General features: G+C 37.8%; 1 protein-coding gene across 3 annotated transcripts; it reads right to left on the reverse strand.

Moving 5' to 3' along the window:
- Positions 1-189: 189 nt before the first annotated feature.
- On the reverse strand, positions 190-17590 carry LOC121868899. 3 transcript variants are annotated; one of them, XR_006089476.1, is made up of 2 exons: positions 17046-17590; positions 190-1638 (listed from the first exon to the last, which is right to left on the reverse strand). XR_006089476.1 is itself a non-coding variant. In XM_042369911.1 (2 exons), the coding sequence occupies exons 1-2, from the start codon at positions 17167-17169 to the stop codon at positions 1204-1206; spliced, it is 501 nt and encodes a 166-aa protein (XP_042225845.1). In that variant the 5' UTR covers positions 17170-17590; the 3' UTR covers positions 190-1203. The 3 variants fall into 3 exon arrangements, 1 of the variants encoding a protein (XP_042225845.1); XR_006089477.1 differs by lacking the exon at positions 17046-17590 and adding an exon at positions 9120-9333; XM_042369911.1 differs by having other exon boundaries at positions 17104-17590.
- Positions 17591-22346: the final 4756 nt, after the last annotated feature.

Consider the following 22346-nt stretch of genomic DNA (forward strand, 5'->3'; position numbering starts at 1 on the left):
TATTGTCATCATTTACTGATTCATTCTGTTGTCTCTTTTTCCTCTTTAAGTTTATCCTTCTTCTGTCTCTCTTTTCATTTATCCCCTGTCCCATGTTCTCTCCTTCTCCCCCTCCCATGTTCTCTCCCCTTCACCTCCCATGCTCTCTCACACAGTTTGTTTACCTCTCAGGGATAACTACATCATTAATACAACTTTTGGTGTTTTATTAATAAAGATATACATAGACAGATGGAGCATCACATTTAAGGGTTTTTGGTATACAGTGATAATGGAAAGTACTTTAATGTAAACATTCAGTCGTTCTGGTGATAATATTTCCCCACTAGTCGCTGCATTCACCAGTCGCTGCGTTCACCAATCGCTGCATTGGCTAGTCGCTGCATTGGCTAGTCGCTGCCTTCACTGGTTGGTGCCTTCACCAGTCGCTGCGTTCACCAATCGCTGCATTGGCTAGTTGCTGCGTTCACTAGTCGCTGCGGTTTCCAGTCGCTGCGTTGGGTAGTCGCTGCATTCACTGGTTGCTGTGTTCACTAGTCACTGCATTCATTAGTCTCTCCTTTCACCAGTTACTCCGTTCACCATGTCCTTAAGTTCACCAAGACAAGACACACGTCTCCCTTCACAAGCCCACAAGATTTCCAAGGCTACCGTTCGCCTTTCACAAGCCCGCAAGTTGAAGACAATCTTTTCCTTTCAACAAAACACTTCAACTTTTCTTTTCATTCAAGTTCTCATTAGTCGGCAAAACACATCGTATTCAAAACTGTCCGCCGTCGTGTTGGGGTGAAAAGGAAAATTTGTCTTCAGTAATATAATGGACAGAAACCAAGTTGGACAGATATATATATACTGTATATATAAAGATTCACCTTCTGTTTCATATCGTTCTGTCTCATAATGTCTTATTTTTTGACGGATTTACGGAGTTGTATGATTAAATTAACACATTAAGTCGGTCTTTTATCTCCAGTTAAAAATTAATCAGATATATAATGGAATATGATCTTGTCTTTAACTGGGAGGACTTAGGATCTGTCACTCACTCACGGGTATTAACTGGGTGACTGGACTTATCGGCCATTGGAGACAGTTTAGAGTGGACATTAAGGTACTCCTGGCCTCCTACTCCCCTTCAGGAACCTCAAAATGTGTGGGTAGAGTCGGGGTCAAGAGTCTCCTGGGGCCGGAGCTCACCTGATGCTAAGCTACCGTAGTGAGGCAAGACTCATCCATCACCATCTCTTCCTTAGCGGCCACCAGATGGAGCTGAAGAGACGGCCCTGCTGCCTGCTGACGGTGAGGCTCTGAAGGAGGGCTCATGACTCTCTCCCTCTGCTGCCTCTCTCTTCTCCTTCTGGTGCTGCGTCGTGCGATGGAGGAGACCACCCGGGAGAAGCAGAAGGAGAGAGCGGAGACTGCCGTGTGTCGCTCGGTCCGCCCTGATCTCCTGATGATGATCACTAGACCCAGGAGATAGAGGGTAAGGACCACGCCCACGTACCAGAGGGCGTGTTGTTGGGCGTCCGAATGCATCTTTGTCATCTGTTCGTGGATAAGGACCTGGTGGGGCGTGGCACTGGCATTCCCCTGACACTGGCACCATAACACCTCGAATGGCACACCGACGCCTTCCATCTGTAATAATAAGACAACTATTACCATTCACAGCCGATCTTTCGTATTATCTTACAACAACTTCCCTGCGATAAAATTTCCCCACAAGTAGATATATAAACAAACACACCTGAGGTAATTAACTTCAACCTACAACATAAAATAGAAACACCTTCATCACAACACGGAATTATTATAAGGTGATCCGAGAGAGAGAACAATAGAAGCCATAACTGCGTTCTAGACTAATGAGATTTACTTAGAAATAATAACATGTTCATCTCGTCTCCTTTAGTCTGCTGTGTGGAGAGTTTAATTAGGTTATTTTCTGTTTTATATTTGAATAGATTTTTATGAAGGAATTGATAGGAATTAAGGGTATTTAATTTAGCTTGTTGTTGTCGAGCTTAGGTAGAGTGATGGAGTAGTGTTTGTTGATTAGTGAGAGAGAGAGAGAGAGAGAAAGAGAGAGAGAATAACATGGTGTTGGTTCAGTATAAACACCGATATTTATGTATATTAATTCATAGGTATACATATACACATTTATACATTTATATTTTATACAATATATGTTTTCCCATGATATCACGAGTTAATATTTGCAGTATTCTCTGATGATATGTATATATGTATGTATGTATGTATGTATGTATGTATGTATGTATGTATGTATGATCGGTCCAAATAACACGTGGACTTCCATATACAAACAATACCTCACTAGTCGGGAATCGAACCCTGGCGCTTAACAAGAGCGATGAACAGGCTTTGTGTGGAATAACAAAGCCTAAGAATGCTTGTGTTGTCCTTGTGGTAAGGTGGCAGCGATAACTGATCACACGCAGAGATCCAGTTTTCGATTCCCGACTAGTGAGGTAGTGTGTGTTCAGGTATGTATGTATTTACGTATGTAAGATAAGAAAAAATCGACTGAGAAATGGCCACATATTTTTTTTCACAGTATGATGATCCAGGAGACGTCGCTTCCCCTACGTAAAATAATGTGCCAGAATGTCTAAGCTTGTTATGGTTCTTATTTATTCAGAAATATTGAGGAAGGTGTTTATTATGCTATTGGTGTATCGTGGTAAGGAGAGTATAGGTGGGGGAGAGAGTGGTGGTGAGGGAGAGAGTGGTGGTGAGGGAGAGAGTGGTGGTGAGGGAGAGAGTGGTGGTGAGGGGTGGTGAGAGTGGTGGTGAGTGGTGGTGAGAGTGTTGATAAAATACAATGTACATAAACCAACAAACACAGCAAACACCACCCCCCGAGGTTTGTTTTGTTTTAATGATAAATAGATTTAAACTAAACAGGTCGCTGCTAATGATCAGTTTCTTGTTTACGGTATTTGTAATGACTTGCAACGAGCATTCTGTCAACAAGCATCATGCTACAACACTAAACTACCCTTACCTTAGGTTAGGTTATGTTAGTTTTGGTTTAGGTTTGGTTAGGTTAGGTTTTGTTGAGTTATATTTTTTTGAAAGTTATGTCACATCAAACTCATTTGAGAAAAGTAGTCAAAGGCAAATAGACAGACAGACAGAGAGACAGACAAAGAATCTCTATACCAAACTTCCTCTTCTTAACACAACTCAAAAGTACATTCAGTAAAGAAATAATAATAACATTAATCTCAACTTCTTCCATCTCCTCTTTTATCAACCTTTCACATCCTTCCTCTTCCTTATCTTCTGCTGGAACTTTACCAAAACTTTTTATGTCGAAAATTCTACAAACTATCGGAATTTTACTTTTTTACTTTTCTACTTCATCATAGAGTCAGAAGTTAGGGAATATTTTACTTTATTTTATTTTCAATATCTTTAATATTTTGTCATTTTATAATTGTTATTATTTTTTTTAAATCTTTATTTCTTTATTTTTATTAATCATTTTTATATATGTATTTTTTATCATTTTATTATGTATTTATTTATATTGTATGAGGTAACTGCTTGGTAGGTAGACACAGGTAGACACAGGTATATAAAGGTAGATAAAGGTATATACAGGTATATAAAGGTAGACACAGGTATATAAAGGTGGACAAAGGTAGACCAAGATATATAAATAATTAATAAATATACAGGTGAATCATAAAACAAAAAAGAGAAAATAAAAACAAAAGCAAAAAATAATGAAAAATATTAAAAAATCGAATACAATAAACAAAATCCACACAGGTAATACTGATATACCTGATTAATTAAAATATATAAAATGTGGTCTGTTTTCACCTGGTTTTTTTTTTTAGACGTTAAACCAATTTGCGCTTCGTTAACAGTCCGCTTAACGAAAGGATAACGATATTACCTGTACAATTAACAAGCTCGTTAATGATAGCTGTTCACGTGTCTAGTTCTGTTTATTTAATTTGAGAACCATTTTTTTGCAACGAGGAAAGTTTATTTATAGGCAAGAGAAATGTATGTATGTATGTATGTATGTATGTATGTATGTATGTATGTATGTCGGTGAAGCTGGTGATGAATATATGTTTTAAATAAATTTCGGGGATTCTGGCTAACGGGGATTGTGTTTATGTGATATATATGATAGATGTTGACACACCCACACACACAAAGACACACACACACACACACAAAGACACACACACACACACACAAAGACACACACACACACACACACACACACACAAGACACACACACTCACACACACACACACACACACACACACACACACACACACACAAACACACACACACACACACACACACACACACACACAACACACACACACACACACACACACACACACACACCACACACCCACACACACACAAACACACACACAAACACACACACACGCACACTATCAACACCTCTCACTAACATTCTGATGCAGGAAGGATTTCAACCAGTTCCAGAGTTAGTTCCTGGCCATTTATACCCCTCTCACCTCTCTCACCCCCCTCTCACCCCCCCTCACCCCCCCATCAGCCCTGACACAACACTGAATAATGGAAACACTCAACCGCTAGCTGGTGGGGTGCAGGTGTTGGGGGTCAAGTGGTACTCCTCTCCCACAGCACCCCAACAAAGTGGACCAGGTTGGATACAGTAGTTTTCAGTGATTGGGTGGAGAAGGAGGGGTGGGGTGGGGTGGAGTGGGGTGGGGTGGAGTGGGGTGGGGTGGGGTGGAGTGGGGTGGGGTGGGTGGGAGAAAGGAAGAGAGGAGTAGGGAAGGAAAGGGTAGGGGAAAGGAGGGGGTGGGGAGTGTTATTATCAAGTGTAATTTGTCTCTATATTTGGCACAGAAAGTTTGTACAGCCCTTCCCTTCCTTCCCTTCCCTTTCAATTTTATCCTCTCTTTCCTTCCTCTTTTCCAATCCTCTCCCTCTCTTTCTTCCTACTTTCTCTTTATATCTCCTTCTTCTCTCCTCATTTCTCTCCCCTTGATACACCTCCATTAACTCTAGCTGACCTTTTGACCCCAGTTGACCTCTAGCATGTCATTTCCAGACGTGAATGTTATTATAAATTTACGTAACTGTCTATTTGTGTGTGGGTGTGGGGGGGGGTTGTGTATGTGTTTTACTGCCCTTCTGTCTGTTTGTGTCTGTCTTGCTGTATACTGTAGACGAGACAGACAGACAGACAGACAGGTCATCTCCCCACCATAGTCCACTTACAACATTAGAATCCAATACTACTTAAGGACTAACAAAGACGATCCGATTTCAGGGTTAGGTAAGTGGTTACTGACCCGGAATTATTGCTCTTAGTTTAATGGTATATGTGACCCGGAACTAGTGGATAAGTCATAATAACTGGGTAAACGTGGTATACACAGGGCCGATTTGGACTCAGTAAGCATTCGCAGTTAACCTCAGCGTGCAAAAAAAACTACCCTAACCTGACCATACTAGCCTAGTCAAACCTAACCTAATCCAAGCCAACCTAGCTAAATATCTATCTATCTATCTCTCCTTTATTCACTTATGTGTGTGTGTCTCTCTCTCTCTCTCTCTCTCTCTCTCTCTCTCTCTCTCTCTCTCTCTCTCTCTCTCATCACGGGGCAGTAAAACTTAATAGCCTCTAATACTCCCGAGACATTATGATCAAATCCCAGTCATTTAGTCTTCACGATCACCTAAGTTAAAGAAAACGTTTCCTCCGAGCATTAGTTCTTACTGCTGCTATATTTATATTCTTTAAGGTGGTGTTAGACTTAGAGGCTCCGATAGGTAGATAGATAGATAGTGCGAGGAAGGAATGAATAAAACAGAGATAGGGAAAGATAGAAAAGGAAAAGTAATTAAGATAGATAGATAGAGTTTATTGCATGTCTCACCCTTCCCTCTGAATATATATATATATATATATATATATATATATATATATATATATATATATATATATATATATATATATATATATATATATATATATATATATATATATATATATATATATATATATACAGGGATTTAAGAAGCACAGAATTCCCAAACAGATCCCGTACATGAGTGTTTAGTAGGCTATAATAAAAAGTCATCAATCACCTCTATATTAAGACTCCTGTAAGAAAAATATGCTTGTAAAATATAAAGAACCGTCACATATTAAAGTATAAAGAACCGTCACATATTAAAGTATAAAGAACCGTCACATATTAAAGTATAAAGAACCGTTACATATTAAAATATAAAGAGCCGTCACATATTAAAGTATAAAGAACCGTCACATATTAAAGTATAAAGAACCGTCACATATACCCTATTAAGTACAGTTACTGTAACTTAAAATGTATATGGATGCATAAAAAACAAATTGATTAACCTATCATTAAGCCCTTTTAAATATAAGATCTAATTCGTATTAGATCTCTTCTATATCAAATAAAAAGTATTAGATTCTCTATAATCGATGGTCATTTGTTTTTTGACTCGATTGTTTACATCGTCTATACAATTGGCGCGTAGGAGGCTAGAAGACTGACGATGAAATAAGATGAACTTTTTCAGTCTCCAGATTTAATGGAAGAAAAATCCTCAACTCCTAACGTTATGCGAGAAAAGTCTTACTTATCTGTTCACTATTGATGAGAGGAAGAGGAAGAAGAGAAAGAGGAGAGAATGGAAGAAAAGGTTTTAGAGTTTTGAACTAGAAGCGGGAAGACCAGAGAGCAAGTGGCCTATGATTAAGGTAAGGCCATTAACCATTTATTTATTCATTCATTTCACTAAATATTCTCGTCATATTTACTGTAGAGGTATTATAAGTACTGTATATATCAATCACTGCGATAGACTAGTTCAACAATACATTCATCAGTGATTTTTTTGTAATATTCATTTCAATGGAGCTACTTTATTATTATTATTTTTGTAATGTTTATTTAATGATTTTTACTCATGTTGAGATATTAAAGATAAGTAAGGAATTATTAGTCCGCGATATACAGTAAACTTCATTTTTCTTATGGTTGATGCTATAGGCACTTACACCTGTCATTGATGATATTATATAAAGTATTATTACAATATCATCAACGTAATAAGTGTTTTTCCCACGATTGTTTCACAGGAAAAATATTTGTAATAGTTTTTGTTTTACTCTGGAAATTTACTCGTCAAGGAAAGAAATATTGTCTAAATTAAGATTGTACCTGAGATAATTAATGAGGGAAAAGAATAATTTTATTTATACGTTGATGATTCTATATTAATTAACTATAAGCATTTATGGCTCTGTTGGCTATCTAAAATTGCTTTTCTGTTTACTAAAGAATACACGCACTGTCTGTATAGTTTATATCTGCATTGGCTCAAGATGATTTCACTATCCATCTATCTCTCTATCAGGAGTGTAGGGAAGATGGTGGTGAGACTGGTGTAGGCTATTAGCTGTGTTAGTTAGAAGTAATGTTAATATCTGGGTAATGGTCGTCAGCTATACTGTGAGTTACTGCGAGTGTGGAGTTAGTTCCTCGCTTCAGTAATGATGGTATGTGGGTTTGGTTAAGTTAGGTTAGGATTTTCTTGAGGTAAATGCGAAATGTTGGACTCAAAACTAAATCTCATTAGACTCAGGATATAACAGAAATATACCCGTAGACATAAGATAACATGATATACCTGTAGACGTGAGATAACATGATATACCTGTAGACGTGAGATAACATGGTATACTTGTAGACGTGAGATAACATGGTATACCTGTAGACGTGAGATAACATGGTATACTTGTAGACGTGAGATAACATGGTATACCTGTAGACGTGAGATAACATGATATACAGTACCTGGAGACGTGAGACTATTAGGTAATTAGGTCAGTCTCTACACATCTGGTTTGGGAGGAAAAATGTGTTTCCTAGTGGAGTGTGAGGATTTAATACCTAGTGGAGTGTGTGGATGTGTTACTTAGTGGAGTGTGCGGATTTAATACCTAGTGGAGTGCGTGGATTTATTTCACTATTAGATATATCCTACTCTTCGCCCTATGAGTATTATTGTGGCTGTACTATCTACTTTAGTCTGATAGTTTATATTATATTTCGGTCTAGCTGACATAATGCGGAAATAACTGCACCTTTTACTTTATACTTGTCCTTATAAACCTGAATTAAATCTCACAATCTAAATGTTAATATAATGAACGATTCAGTTCACATGTACGAAATTCGGCAGTAAACGGAATTTTTTGGTTTTCATTTCGGCCGCTCGTTGTATTCGGAGGAATTCTCACAGCCGGACTGAACTATTTAGAAAACAATTAACATTGTTCAGAGTTGCTTCCAAAACAATGTGTGTATGAAGGTCGTGACGCCACACATTAAGCCGAGTTAAATCCTTTATTTCATTCGGTTATTTGCAGTTGTTACTTGATAGTTTTGAACGTTACTTAAGAAGATTGTGACTGAGAAATATTAACAGAAAATACGAAATAAACTTTTGACCTTCACTTATAATAATAATAATAATAATAATAATAATAATAATAATAATAATAATAATAATAATAATAATAATAATAATAATAATAATAATAATAATAATAATAATAATAATACATTTTCTCTCAACAGAACTAGATTAAACTTCTCACCATCAACAAATATCGTTTTATAATATCTTTCTCACAAGGAAACGTACTGAGGTAATCTTAGGACACGACACAATATGGGGAGAAGAATATGGAATTGTTTTGTTGGAAATAAGAAGTCGTATATCTTGAGGTGACGTGAGCCCATAACATTGTGGGATTTACAGCCTTATCTGCTAGCCTCAGCATCCCTCCCTCTGATCCTGCTTGCTCTCTCTCTCTCTCTCTCTCTCTCTCTCTCTCTCTCTCTCTCTCTCTCTCTCTCTCTCTCTCTCTCTCTCTCTCCAGACCACCCCTTCCCATCCTCCCTCTCTGTCTCTACTCTTTCTCTCCATTCTTCCGTCCCCCCCTTCCCCATCACCTTACTCCCTATAGCTTCCATTTCGTCGTCAACACAGGTAACCTCGGTTCCTGGTGATGTGTTTACCTGTTTACACTTGGATGCCTTAAGATTCACTCAGGCAGTCATTGTGTTCCGTCTCACCGTGTACTGCCATCCTTCCCCTTACCATACCACCGCGTCCTACCCTCCCTTCCATGATACCGGAGCCTCTTCTCACTCTACTGAAATTATTATCAGTCAGTTCTCTGTTGGAATAATATCTGAAATTGCCTAAAAAGGAGAAGGGAATTGTGAACTTGTCTAGAGAGAGAGAGAGAGAGAGAGAGAGAGAGAGAGAGAGAGAGAGAGAGAGAGAGAGAGAGAGAAAATTGATTATTTCCTGAAACTGCGTAAAATGCAAAAGCTGTGAAATTGGTCAAACAGAGTTGGAAATTTGTATCTCTTGTCCAAAACCGAGGAAAGCGATGAATGAAATTGCCCCGAAAGAGAAGGGGAATTCTGGCTCTTCAAAATCGAAAAACGAATGACTGTGAAATTGCCCGAAAGGAGAGAGAGAGAGAGAGAGAGAGAGAGAGAGAGAGAGAGAGAGAGAGAGAGATACCACAATTCATTCATATTTTTGTTTTCTCCAACAGAATGATCCAAGACAGGGTAGAGGAAGGAAACTATCTTCAGTATATGATGAGGTTACCTGTCACCTGCCTACCTGAAGCGAGATATCACCTGTAAGTAAACTATAGAGCTATTTATTTAACTCTTTATGATACTTGAACTTATATAATGTCATATTTTGTTATATATGTTAACAAAATGGGAAATTCATTTATCTGGTTGAAATTCAATGGTAAAATACGAGTTCTTTAAAGTCATGATTGGAGATTTTTTTTAGCGTTCTTGAATTATAAGTTTTGAAGGAACGTTCTCAAAGCGATTTTAACTGTTAGGAAAAAAATTAAACTACTCCCCAAATTAGTGTACCTTCTGTTAAAATGCCTGCTTTTAAAATGTATTGGCTCTGTGTAACAGAGAGTAGTACTTATATATTTATGGATGCATACATTATGTTTATATAATTACTACAACCACGGTAATTAAACTATGAACAAGTGTCTAGCATATTCTCTCTAATACTGAAGCGAGTGATGTATGGTAATTTATCTTCTTGCCTAACAGATGACCTCTGACATCTGACCTATAGCCTTCTGCCCTTGCTATGTACCAGTCCCTGACATGTGCCTTGATTATACAGTCAGTCACTACTCACCCTCTCACGTGCGACTCCTGAAGCTCCGTTACACATGAGATTCATCTTTTTATTTAACGCCCACAACTCATAATTACGGTGATATAACTATTTGTGCACCAGTTAATTTTTTAGTAAATGGAGAAAAGACCATTAGGGTTTGATAACTAAACCAGTAAACATATTTTTATGGTACTTGTATGGAACCTTGAAGACTCACCCTAACAGGGCCTAATGGATTGACATCAGTGATTGTACCGGGAAGATATAATTCTTCCGTCACTTATTTGAGCGAATTATTATCCATTATAGTGTGTCTGTTGCTGGCGTGAAAAAACTATGGTAAAAATAGGATGTTAAAAAATGCAATAGAGTAAAATGGCCAAAAATTCGGCAAAATACGATGTCAAATAAATAAGGTACAAAATACGATATCATAAATACGTCAAAAATACGGTGTAAAAAATACGGTAGTACGATAAAAAATACGGGAAGAAATACGGTGTCCCTCAAAATATTACTATGTTTGTGAAGAATTACTAAACCTATTCTATTTTCCAGTGTAATTTGCATTTTATGAGGTATAGCCGAGGGGAAGGAGGGGAAAATTCAATAAAGTGGATCCCTTATTTGGTGTTGGGTGAGAAAAACGTCATTTTCTGGGTAGTTTGACAGACACTGCGATTGTTGACTTACTAACATTACTTTATATACTTTACTTACTTTAAAGACGTGTGGACGAAGTTGTTTAGGTTGTAATTAATTTTGTTTACCACATGAAGGATATATTGGTATGGTTGGCCGTTCTGACTGTCTGTTTATGTGTGTCTGTCTGTCTGTCTGTCTGTGTGCGTGCATGTCTGTCCGCCTGTTCGTCCGTCACTTCAATCATAAACTTTACGACTCTGCAGTTTCCCTCGGTATTTCTCGCTGCAGTTGGACGCCAAAACCTCCTTTTGTTTACAAATGTATTGCTTCCTTTTGTAAAATGTGTTGATTTTTGTCAATAATATATCTGAAGTTATTTACAGATTTACAGCTGTGTTGGGTAGTCTTGTAAATGGTTTTCATTCCTGTGAATATGTCTCTAGTTGTTTTATAAAGGCTACTTAGAGAAAATTGAAATATTAATTTGGCAGTGAGCTCCATAATATAGGCGGTATACATCATTTCATTTTAATAGTCTTCAATATCCCAAACTCGCCATTTCTCATTCTTATCTCTGAGCATCTGCCTTGAGAGGGTCATGTTTCTTATCTCTATGAAAGAAGGAGGGAAGGAATATCGTATCTTCCTCCTGAGAAAACCGATATGTGAAGGAAGTGATAATAAATGATCTTAGAAGGAGAAAGAGGAAGGCGGTCGTGCTTCACCTAAGATGATGTATTGTGTGTGGAGAGGCGATCGTTTTAGCTATACAGGTCTAGTAACCTAACCTAACCTAACCTAACCTAACCTAACCTAACCTAAAACATGAATCCAGTTTCCAAAGTCGATACACATACAGTAAAAAACTCGTTTATTTATTGTTCGGTTACATGTTAATAAGTTCCGTTGATTACAGGTGACAGGTAGGTCAGTAATTCATGTACATTCAGGTCAGAGGGAGGTCAATATGTCATGTATGTTGATTGCGAGTCACAGGTGCGATCTAGCGGGGTATATGTTTCAGAGAGAGAGAGAGAGAGAGAGAGAGAGAGAGAGAGAGAGAGAGAGAGAGAGAGGGAGAGAGGGAGGATATTCTTTGATGTTGCTCTATCCTACTTTGTGTGTGTGTATGTGTGTGTGTTTGTGTGTGTTATTGGTGTATTACGTATACATGTATTCACACACACACACACACACACAAGATTATAGAGATTATATGTGAGTGAAAGATTATTATTTTTATTTTATTTTTTGCTGTAGGTTGAGATAAAGGACATGTGAATGTTTTATATTTATATTACGGTTGTGTTATTTTATATATTTTGTCTTTGAATATCAATATGTATGTAAATAAATATAGCTGTGTCGATAAATGTGTATGTATGGTTGTGTATGGATTTGTATACACAGACCTAACTTCCTTTTTAACTTCTGTCTATCTATCTATCTACACACACACACACACACACACACACACACACACACACACACACACACACACACATATAACGAGACTTTCATAACTAGGGGATTAACAATTAGGTAAGATACACATCACCACAAACTTAGATGACTTTTCAATTCCAAAGTTTCTTGAGAGAAGTTATGGGGAAATATAAAATTGGATGGTAATTCAGAGTTTATCCAGACATTTTTTATGGGAAGGGGGAGAGGGAAGGATTGGGGGTTAAGGGGAAGGGTAGGGGTAATGGGGGAAGTAGGGGTTAAGGGGGAAGGGTAGGGGTAACGGGGAGGGATGGTAGGGGAGAGAAAAGGGTAGGGGAAAAGGAGGGTAGGAAAGGAGGAAGGGTCAGGGAGAATAGGCTGGGGAGATTAAGGGGAGGGAAGGAAGCTTGATTTTTAATTGGGGAGAAAAAAAAAAAACAGCAACTCATTTTCCAAAGCACTTGTCAAAAGGTCCTCAAAGTATTAATGTAGATAAATGTGTTGTTTACCATGTGGGAGAGCTGGTGGGTGGGTGGGTGGGTGGGTTGGTGGGTGGGTGGGTGAGCAAGTAGGCGGGTGGGTTTTGACTATTATTCCTGAAAGTCTGATGTTGAGTAGAATGTTTAAAAGCATTGGTTCTTGTAATTAAAACGTGAACCTAGTTTCCAAGGGTTCATACATGCAGATGGTTCGATATACGGTGGTTCATCTATACTGAACCATGAACAGTTTCCCAAAGAATGTATATCAAAAGAGCGAAGTATATATATATACTCAGTGTTTTGGGTAGATAACTAGGCCGAGTCCCGCCGTGTATACATCTTGGGTAAAGGTCACAGCTGGAGTTGTAGCTGGATTTGATTCACTGGGCTGTGTGTGTGGAGGGGAGGATGTTCTTTGATGCCGCCTGCTGTCTGTATCCTGGTGTGTGTGTGTTGTGTGTGTGTTATTACTGTATTTCGTGTTCTTGCACTTACACACACACACACACAAGTTTATGGAGAGAGATTATAACTGGATGTGTACCTGTGTTTCGTTGCAGGTTTTGGGTGTAGGTTAGGATAAATGGTGATGTGTATTAATTCATAAGCTCTTTCGCTATTAGGTGTATGTATGTATTTTACACGTATGGAAAAACATGATTTTATATCAACATATATGTATAATACACATACACATACATACAGACATACGTACACACACACATACAGACATGGATACACACACACACACACACACTCAAGCTATAACTTCCTGATGATAATTTCTTAAGACAAGATTTTAAGGCAAACAGTTTCTTAGTGGCGTTTTGGTTTACATATTTTAGAGTGGATTTGGAGGTAAACAATATTATCTTTTTTATAGGCAGACAATTAGTTCCTTGTTTGGAGAGTATTTTAAGGCAGACAATTATTTTTCATTGTTTTTCAGGGTCCTGTTGCAAGTTAACAGTCAGTTATAATACAAGTAACTACGGATAGCTCCAATCCACTTCTATTTAAAGGTAAGTGTATGATAATTACTTGTCAGGTACAGGTAACAAGGTAAATCGAATCATCATTTGCAGATTAGCAACCCCAGCTTATTTTATCTGATGATTAAACAGCTTAATGCCTTCCTTACCTAACCTGACTTAACATAACCTAACTTATCTATCCTAAATTAACCTAGTTTTAACCTAATCTAACCTATACTCACCCAGATAGCCTTAACGGGTTTAATTATCAGGTAATATAAGCTAGGGTGCCTAATTTTCAGGTGATTGGGTAACTTCATTGACGCATCACACTCTTAAGTTCTCGTCCTAAGGTTATATTGAATGGTTAGTAATATTTAGGTCAGGTGTGCCGAACAAAGGTAAAGTTAATTAGCTTTGGTTGGCTCCGTCAGTGGGTGGGTGAGTGAATGAGTGTGTGACGGAGTGGGTAGGTGGGTGAGTGAATGAGTGGGTGAGTGGGTGAGTGTGTGATGGAGTGGGTAGGTGGGTGAGTGATAAAGTCAAGTACAAGTTGATTCTTAGGTCATTTTACTCGTAATAGGTTCATAGTAATTGAGTTATAAAGGGTAGAACAGCCTATCACAGGGGGGAAAAAAGTCAAATTGCCTCCGCCAATGACAAAGTTGATTACAGTATAGTTTTATTAGTGCAGGTCATTATAGTTCACATTATTATCACAGGTAAAGGTCATTAACTTTAGTTCGTATAAAGTGCTCATTGACGATCTTGGGAGTTTCTTATTAATAAAATAAATTTGCCCCGTCAGTGAATAATTAAGTGGTCAAGTGAATTATAAGAGTTGTAGATGGATGAGAATAATATCAGATTTATTTTTTATTAATATTCCAAGTTGTTTTTTCTCTACAGTTGAGAGTATTAATATATTACCTGTGTTGTCAGTCAATCTGTATATACCTGTACCAATATTCAACACCCGTCTCGCTTCTCATCAATGACTAGAAAAATACTGACACGAATTACAGCTGTATATTGCATGGAGTCTGGCAATCATTAATACACGTCCAGAGTAATATTGGAAGCTGTCAGTAGAGTCTTTTTTATAATTAATTAGGGATTAATTAGATATGTTTTTATTAATTACCTGCTTACATGGATATTAATTTAATTATCTTATTTTTTATACTGAGTTTGTTATTAATACGAGGTTTTTTGTTGTAAATCGAGAGCTTTAGGTTAGTTTAGATTAGGCTAGATTAGATTAGATTGGGTTGGGTCAGATTAGGTTAAGTTAGGGGTTAGTTTTGGTTGGATGTGGATAAGTTAGGTTAGATTATATAAGGGTGCGTTCGATTAGAATAGATTAGGCTGCATTAGGTTAGGTTAGGTCAGGTTAAGTTACGTTTGGTTGGATGTGGTTAAATTAGGTTAGATTACAAAGTTGGGTCAGATTAGATTAGGTTAGATAAGGTTAGGTAAGGTTAGGATAGGTTAGATTAGATTAGATAAGGTTAGGTTAGGTTAGATTAGGTTAGATAAGGTTAGGTTAGGTTAGATTAGGTTAGGTTAGGTTAGGTTAGGTTAGGTTAGGTTAGATTAGGTTAGGTTAGATTAGGTTAGATTAGGTTGTGGGATATAGTAGTGTGTTTTAAATAACTCGTGACCCCCAAAACCAACTGGTAAATGCTATACAAATCTACCATACACCAGAGGCAAATGTTCCGTCAGGCTAGATTGTGGTAGTTGTCAGGTTAGATTGTGTGTCAGGTTAGATTGTGGTAGTTGTCAGGTTAGATTGTGGTAGTTGTCAGGTTAGATTGTGGTAGTTGTCAGGCTAGATTGTGGTAGTTGTCAGGCTAGATTGTGGTAGTTGTCAGGCTAGATTGTGGTAGTTGTCAGGTTAGATTGTGGTAGTTGTCAGGCTAGATTGTGGTAGTTGTCGGAAGCTGGGTGTGGTAGTTGTCCAGGCTAGATTGTGGTAGTTGTCCGGCTAGATTGTGGTAGTTGTCAGGCTAGATTGTGGTAGTTGTCAGGCTAGATTGTGGTAGTTGTCAGGCTAGATTGTGGTAGTTGTCCGGCTAGATTGTGGTAGTTGTCAGGATAGAAAAAATGGAAGGAGGTAGGGAAGGAGAGATGAAGGGAAGTAGGAAGGAATAAAGAAGGAGAAAGAAAGGTAAGGAAGGAGAGGTGAGGAGAGGTAGGGAAGGAGGATTTACTTTACATCCATAATAATATAGCCAATATCTTTATCTAAATATTGAAACACAGTAAAATAAAATATTATATTATATGGAGGTCAACATTTGTGTACAGGTGGCCGAAAAATACCTGACGCCTGACAATCAACGTTACCAGTATATACAATATGTGTGTGTGTGTGTGTGTGTGTGTGTGTGTGTGTGTGTGTGTGTGTGTGTGACTTCCTCCATTTTATATATATTTTTTATATGTGTTGTGTATGATGTGTGGTGTATGTTGTGGAAGGTGTATGATGTGTATGTTGTATAGTATGTATAATGTATTAACTGTAGTGTGTGTGTTGATGGTAGGGTGGGGAGTGGGTTCCTTAGGTGGTAATATTGTTTTATTGCTGTAATAATAATAATAATAATAATAATGATAATAATAATAATAATAATAATAATAATAATAATAATAATAATAATAATAATGATACTACTACTACTACTACTACTACTACTAACAGACATACAATACACTTATATAATTACACACATAGTTAATTAATCTGCCTGCCATTATTCCTGAGACGATTAACAAGTTATAAACAAAATCCCCCCAAAAGAAGCAAAATCCTCTCAGGTAACAAGCCACTCAGGTAACAAAAGGCTGAAGTAATTAACTCCAATCCTCCCTTTAAAAAAGTTGAAATAAAAGACAATATTTTTTTAATGTACAACAAAAGACTAAGTAATTTATGGTAATTTTGCCCCCCCAAAAGAAAGAAAGACAATTGCCTTTTTTTCAAATTATCAAAATGAGTATTGAACTTTTTTTTAAATTACAGGTAAAAAGTAATTTGCATATAGTATCCTGTAATAAACTCAGGTATTTACGTATTGGCATCGAAGTTTTCATTAAATTCCCTTTAACTCTGAGGAACTGTACTGTAACACTTATACTTTAACAAGGTATTGACACAGGTATAAGGTATATTTATGTACTTTTCTACCCATTAATTGGTTTGGTAACTTACCTTTCTCGTTCAGCACAGTTTAAGATTAATGATAATGATGTTAAGGATAACTTATAACCTTTCTTGGGATGTTAAGTCTTTCTTGTGTGAGGTTTATTGTGTCCCATTGGCTGTAGTCAGTCATAAAAATGTTTCAAGTCTCGAGGGAAAATAGTTCTCCTTATTTTGAGAAGTTAAGTCTCATTAACTTCAATAACTTCAATAAACTTAACTTTCCCGATAGATTATGTCCTTCTTGCGAGAGAAATACGTCTCGCTGGCCTCGGTAACTTGCGAATCTTCATGGCACAAAACGAATTTCCGCTGACACCAAACTTGGAGAAAAATGTCATTAATTACGAAACTAGTAAAAGAAAACTCGTTAATCAGGTTTCGTCGAGGGATTAAAACGTGCTATATCTTATCCTCTCTCTTGAGTCGATAAGTGGAGGATTTCGGCAGGCGTGTGTGTGTGTGTTTGTATGTCTATGAGCCAGTGTGTGCGAGTGGGGGTGGAGATCACCGTCGGCAGAGCGGTACGAGTGCACGTCCTACTGCTACCGAGTTCACGGCGATACTGAGAGCTCAAGTCGGTCTGCTGCTGCCACTACACCAACTCTCTCTCTCTCTCTCTCTTTCTCTTTCTCTTTCTCTCTCTCGGATGGTCTCAGGTGCTCAAGGGAGGGAGGGAGGGAAGGGGTGGCTTATCGAGAGAGCAAGAGGGACAGGGGTGAGAGGGGAAGACAAGGAGAAATGAGAGGGGAGAGAACAGACTCGTTGATTGTGTTTCCAGGTGTAATCAGACATGTCTGTGTGTGTAGGTAACTGACTCCCGCCTTGGGTTGACCGTCTATACTCAGGTGCAAACACAGCCTCACTCACAACACAGCTCTCATAAACAACATCCTCACTGACTCATCACAAACACAACCCCACCACCCACTTACAACACAACCCCAGAACCCACTTACAACACAACCCCACCACCCACTTACAACACAACCCCACCACCCACTTACAACACAACCCCACCACCCACTTACAACACAACCCCAGAACCCACTTACAACACAACCCCAGAACCCACTTACAACACAACCCCACCACCCACTCACAACACAACCCCAGAACCCACTCTACAACACAACCCCAGAACCCACTTACAAACACAACCCCAGAACCCACTTACAAACACAACCCCACCACCCACTTACAACACAACCCCACCACCCACCTCACAACACAACCCCAGAACCCACTTACAACACAACCCCAGAACCCTTACAAACACAACCCCAGAACCCACTTACAAACACAACCCCACCACCCCTTACACACACAACCCCACCACCCACTTATAACACAACCCCACCACCCACTCACAACACAACCCCACCACCCACTCACAAACACAACCCCAGAACCCACTTACAACACAACCCCAGAACCCACTTACAAACACAACCCCAGAACCCACTTACAAACACAACCCCACCACCCACTTCACAACACAACCCCACCACCCACTCACAACACAACCCCAGAACCCACTCATAACACAACCCCACCACCCACTCTCACAACACAGCCCCACCACCCACTCACAACACAACCCCACCACCCACTCAACACACAACCCCACCCACTCACAACACAACCCCACCACCCACTCACAACACAACACCACCACCCACTCTCACAACCCCACCACCCACTCACAACACAACCCCAGAACCCACTTACAACACAACCCAGAACCCACCACAACACAACCCCACCACCCACCACACACCCACCACAACACAACTCACCAACTTCTGTACCACAAGACACAAACACTTAGCTTGTCCACTTCAGAGAGAAATAAACAAAAATATAAAACAAAATAACAGGAATTTCATACCCTGGAAAAAAGTTTACCAATAACGTCTAGACTGACAGTGAATCCATCTATTTTTTATCAATTTTTTTCCTCTATCTACAGGGTGTCTCAGGAATTGTATACAGGGTGTCTCAAGAATTGTATGTAGGGTGTCTCAGAATGTGTATAGTGTCTCAGAAAATGATATACCTTTTCTGAGACACCCTGAATGCATTTTTCTGAGACATCCTGTATACATTTTCTGAGACACCCTGTATGTTGTTTCCGTTAGGTTAAAAATTAAACTTATCAACACATTGTACAGGTATGCTAAACATTACCTGCCAAACATTACACATTAACCATTTTCTCCTCAAACATCACAACATTGCCAACATCACAGCATAACACAGCCAAAACGTTACACATAGTAGTAAATTGTGTCTAATGAGGCTGTTAACGAATACAAAATGTAGTTGGGACTAGTTACGACACACGAGGCGACAATACGAGTTTATTCCCAGTTTACGCTTGTTGTTTTTAAAAGTTATTGCTTCACTGTGAATTTTAATTACGAAATACTGGAACACAAAAGACTTGCCCTCCTCCAAGATAATATTTATAATAATAATAATAATAATAATAATAATAATAATAATAATAATAATGTACTAAAAATACAGAAATAATTATAATCACTTTGGTATATATATATGGTATAATGTGTATGTATGTATGTATGTATGTATGTATGTATGTATGTATGTATGTACTGTATGTATGTATGTATGTATGCGAGTTGATTAATCTACCATTAACTGTCGACTAGACCTAAAATAGACTGACAGAGGAGGACGGAGTGAGTCACATTACATAACTTGGGAACCTGCCAATTTATCTATCTATCTATCTATCTATCTATCTATCTATCTATCCATCTATCTACTTTAATATGTCTCATGTGCTCAAGTTAAATTTTTGTTTATATCATTTAATCTATACTTTTAAACACGCGACATTGATCCATAATTTTTAAAAACTTGACAATATTGTTTAAAAAGAAATAATTTAGGCTTTAGATCGATCAAGATAAAACTGTGTTGAAAAAATAATTATATTACAGACAGACAAACAGAACCGGGGGGTGTAAATATAGCAATGGCTTTTATACATGTTATTGTTGGAGTCAAAGGTAAAAGTTATATAGGAGGAGGAGAGATATTGTGTCTCTATCTCTGTAATGGATAGCTCTATATACAGTACAGTGTGTGTGTGTGTAGATGGATGGATGTATGGATGTGTGTATGTATGTATATTATTATTATTATTATTATTATTATTATTATTATTATTATTATTATTATTATTATTATTATTATTTATTTATTTATTTTTATTTTTATTTTTATTTTTTGTAGTAGTATAGAAGCAGTAACGGTAACAGAAAGTAGTAGTAGTAGACGTAGCAGAAGTAGTAGCAGAAAGTTACAGTAGTAGTAGTAGTAGTAGTAGTAATAGTAGTATTATGTCACGAATACCACCAACTATTTCAAGTATGACCGCGTGTTGTCAGGGTGAGTGTGTGGTGAAGGACCTTTAGTGGTGTAGACGAGGCTCGGGGTCAGCTTCTCTGTGAGTGAGTCTCCGTAAGCAATGGTCTCTCCTCTTTGACTTAAGTGAGGGAATTCGGGTCAAGTGTGTGAGAAATCGAGACGTGTGTGAGTGTGAGGAACTTGTGAGTGTGTTGGAGTGAGTGTTTTAGAATGTGTGTGTGTGTTAGAATGTGTGTGTGTGTGTGTTATAATGTGTATGTGTGTGTGTGTGTGTGTGTTTAGATTGTCTGTGTTAGAATATCTATGTGTGTGTGTGTGTGTGTGTGTGTGTGTGTGTGAACTGGTGTGTGGGAAGGGGAGTTACACAATAAAAATTACAAAATACATATAATTCACAGGTAAAAAAAAAAACAGCAGCATCCAATTGGTAGAGAACAGAAACAGTATTTATAGCACATTGATGAAACAAAAACAGGAATTTTTACAGAAGAATACGGAACTTATTGTTTTTTAGTTAATTAATGCAAAACAGGTGTTCAGGCTCAGGTAATGAAAATAATCATCAAGGAAGAGAAAACAAATATATATATAATTTTTTTCTTTTGTTTATCTTTGTTTTTATGTTCAAAGTTGTGTTTTTTCTGTTTTCTGTTTGTTTTCTGTTGTTTTCTGTTTATTTTCTGTTGTTTTGTATTGTTTTCTGTTGTTTTCTGTTTGTTTTTTGTTGTTTTGTCTCTTTTTTATGTTTTCTGTTTGTTTTCTGTTTGTTTTCTGTTTTTCTGTTCATATCGTTTTTTGTTTGTTTTTCTATTCATAGTTGTGTTTTTCTGTTGTTTTCTGTTCATAGTGTGTTTCTATTGTTTTCTGTTTTTCTGTTCATAGTCGTTTTTTCTGTTGTTTTTCTGTTCATAGTTGTGTTTCCTGTTGTTTTTCTGTTGTTTTTCTGTTCATAGTTGTGTTTTTCTGTTGTTTTCTGTTGTATTTATCATGTTAGTAAAACCAACAGGAGGTATACAACATGCCTCTCATAACGACCTGTCAGGTGCCCCGGTGGTTCTTTATCAATACTAAACTTGTTGGAGAAATCACCCAAATTTGTTTATCTACTTGGTGGCTGTGTATGGGGGAGGAAGGAGAAAGGGGAGGAGGAGGAGGAGGAGGAGGGAGGAGGAGGAGGAAGATATGTGTTCGTATTAGAGTGAAATTTCTCGATCATTTGTTAGGAGAAGGAGGAGGAGGAGGAGGGGCAAAGAGGAAGAAGAAAGAAAGAAGAGGAAGAAAGAAAGAAGAAGAAAGAAAGAAGAAGGAGAGGAAGATAGGTAGAGGAAGAGGAGGAGGAAGAGAAAGAAGAGATATAGTTTTGGATTGGAATAAAATGGTTCGGTTATCAATAAATATATTCTGTCTCGTATTGTTGGGAAATACAGACATAGGAGCGGGAGGTGTGGCGCTTTAAAACAGAAATATGACAAGGTTTAGGTCACAGAGAGAGCATTTAAAAACATACTATACAATACTTTTAAGACATCACCTACGAGTTATTAATCATTCTTGATATTCCGCGGATCATCACTCAACACTATGCAAAATTCTGGACACGGAGTCATTATTAATGTTGATTTATGGTGCTGAAGTCTCTCCCCCTGAATGAATGGATGTTATGAGTGCAGGAAATTACCAGCTGGTGTGTGTGTGTGTGTGTGTGAGACGTTGGACTCACATTAACTGAAGTTTCTAATACATGTCAAAGGCACCAAGAGACGCTGGGAGCTAATGGGTGAGAGAGAGAGAGAGAGAGAGTGAGGTTAATCTGTAGGAAGTCTATTTTCTTATCAAAATATAAGTTAAAAAATACCAAATGTTATCATATATTTAGCCATACAAACTAAATTTATATCCTCCCACAAA

This window comes from Homarus americanus, unplaced genomic scaffold, assembly GCF_018991925.1.
Source record: "Homarus americanus isolate GMGI-L3 unplaced genomic scaffold, GMGI_Hamer_2.0 scaffold38801, whole genome shotgun sequence".
Classification (NCBI taxonomy): Eukaryota; Metazoa; Arthropoda; class Malacostraca; order Decapoda; family Nephropidae; genus Homarus; species Homarus americanus.

What these genes read in the sequence shown, in the direction of transcription:
- LOC121868899 (XM_042369911.1), bottom strand. Translation starts at nt 17,169, where the DNA reads ATGACTGACTACAGCCAATGGGACACAATAAACCTCACACAAGAAAGA. An exon ending in GACTTAACATCCCAAGAAAG is followed by an intron (nt 1,639 to 17,103) that starts GTTATAAGTTAT and finishes TTATTATTACAG; the next exon opens with ATGGAAGGCGTCGGTGTGCC.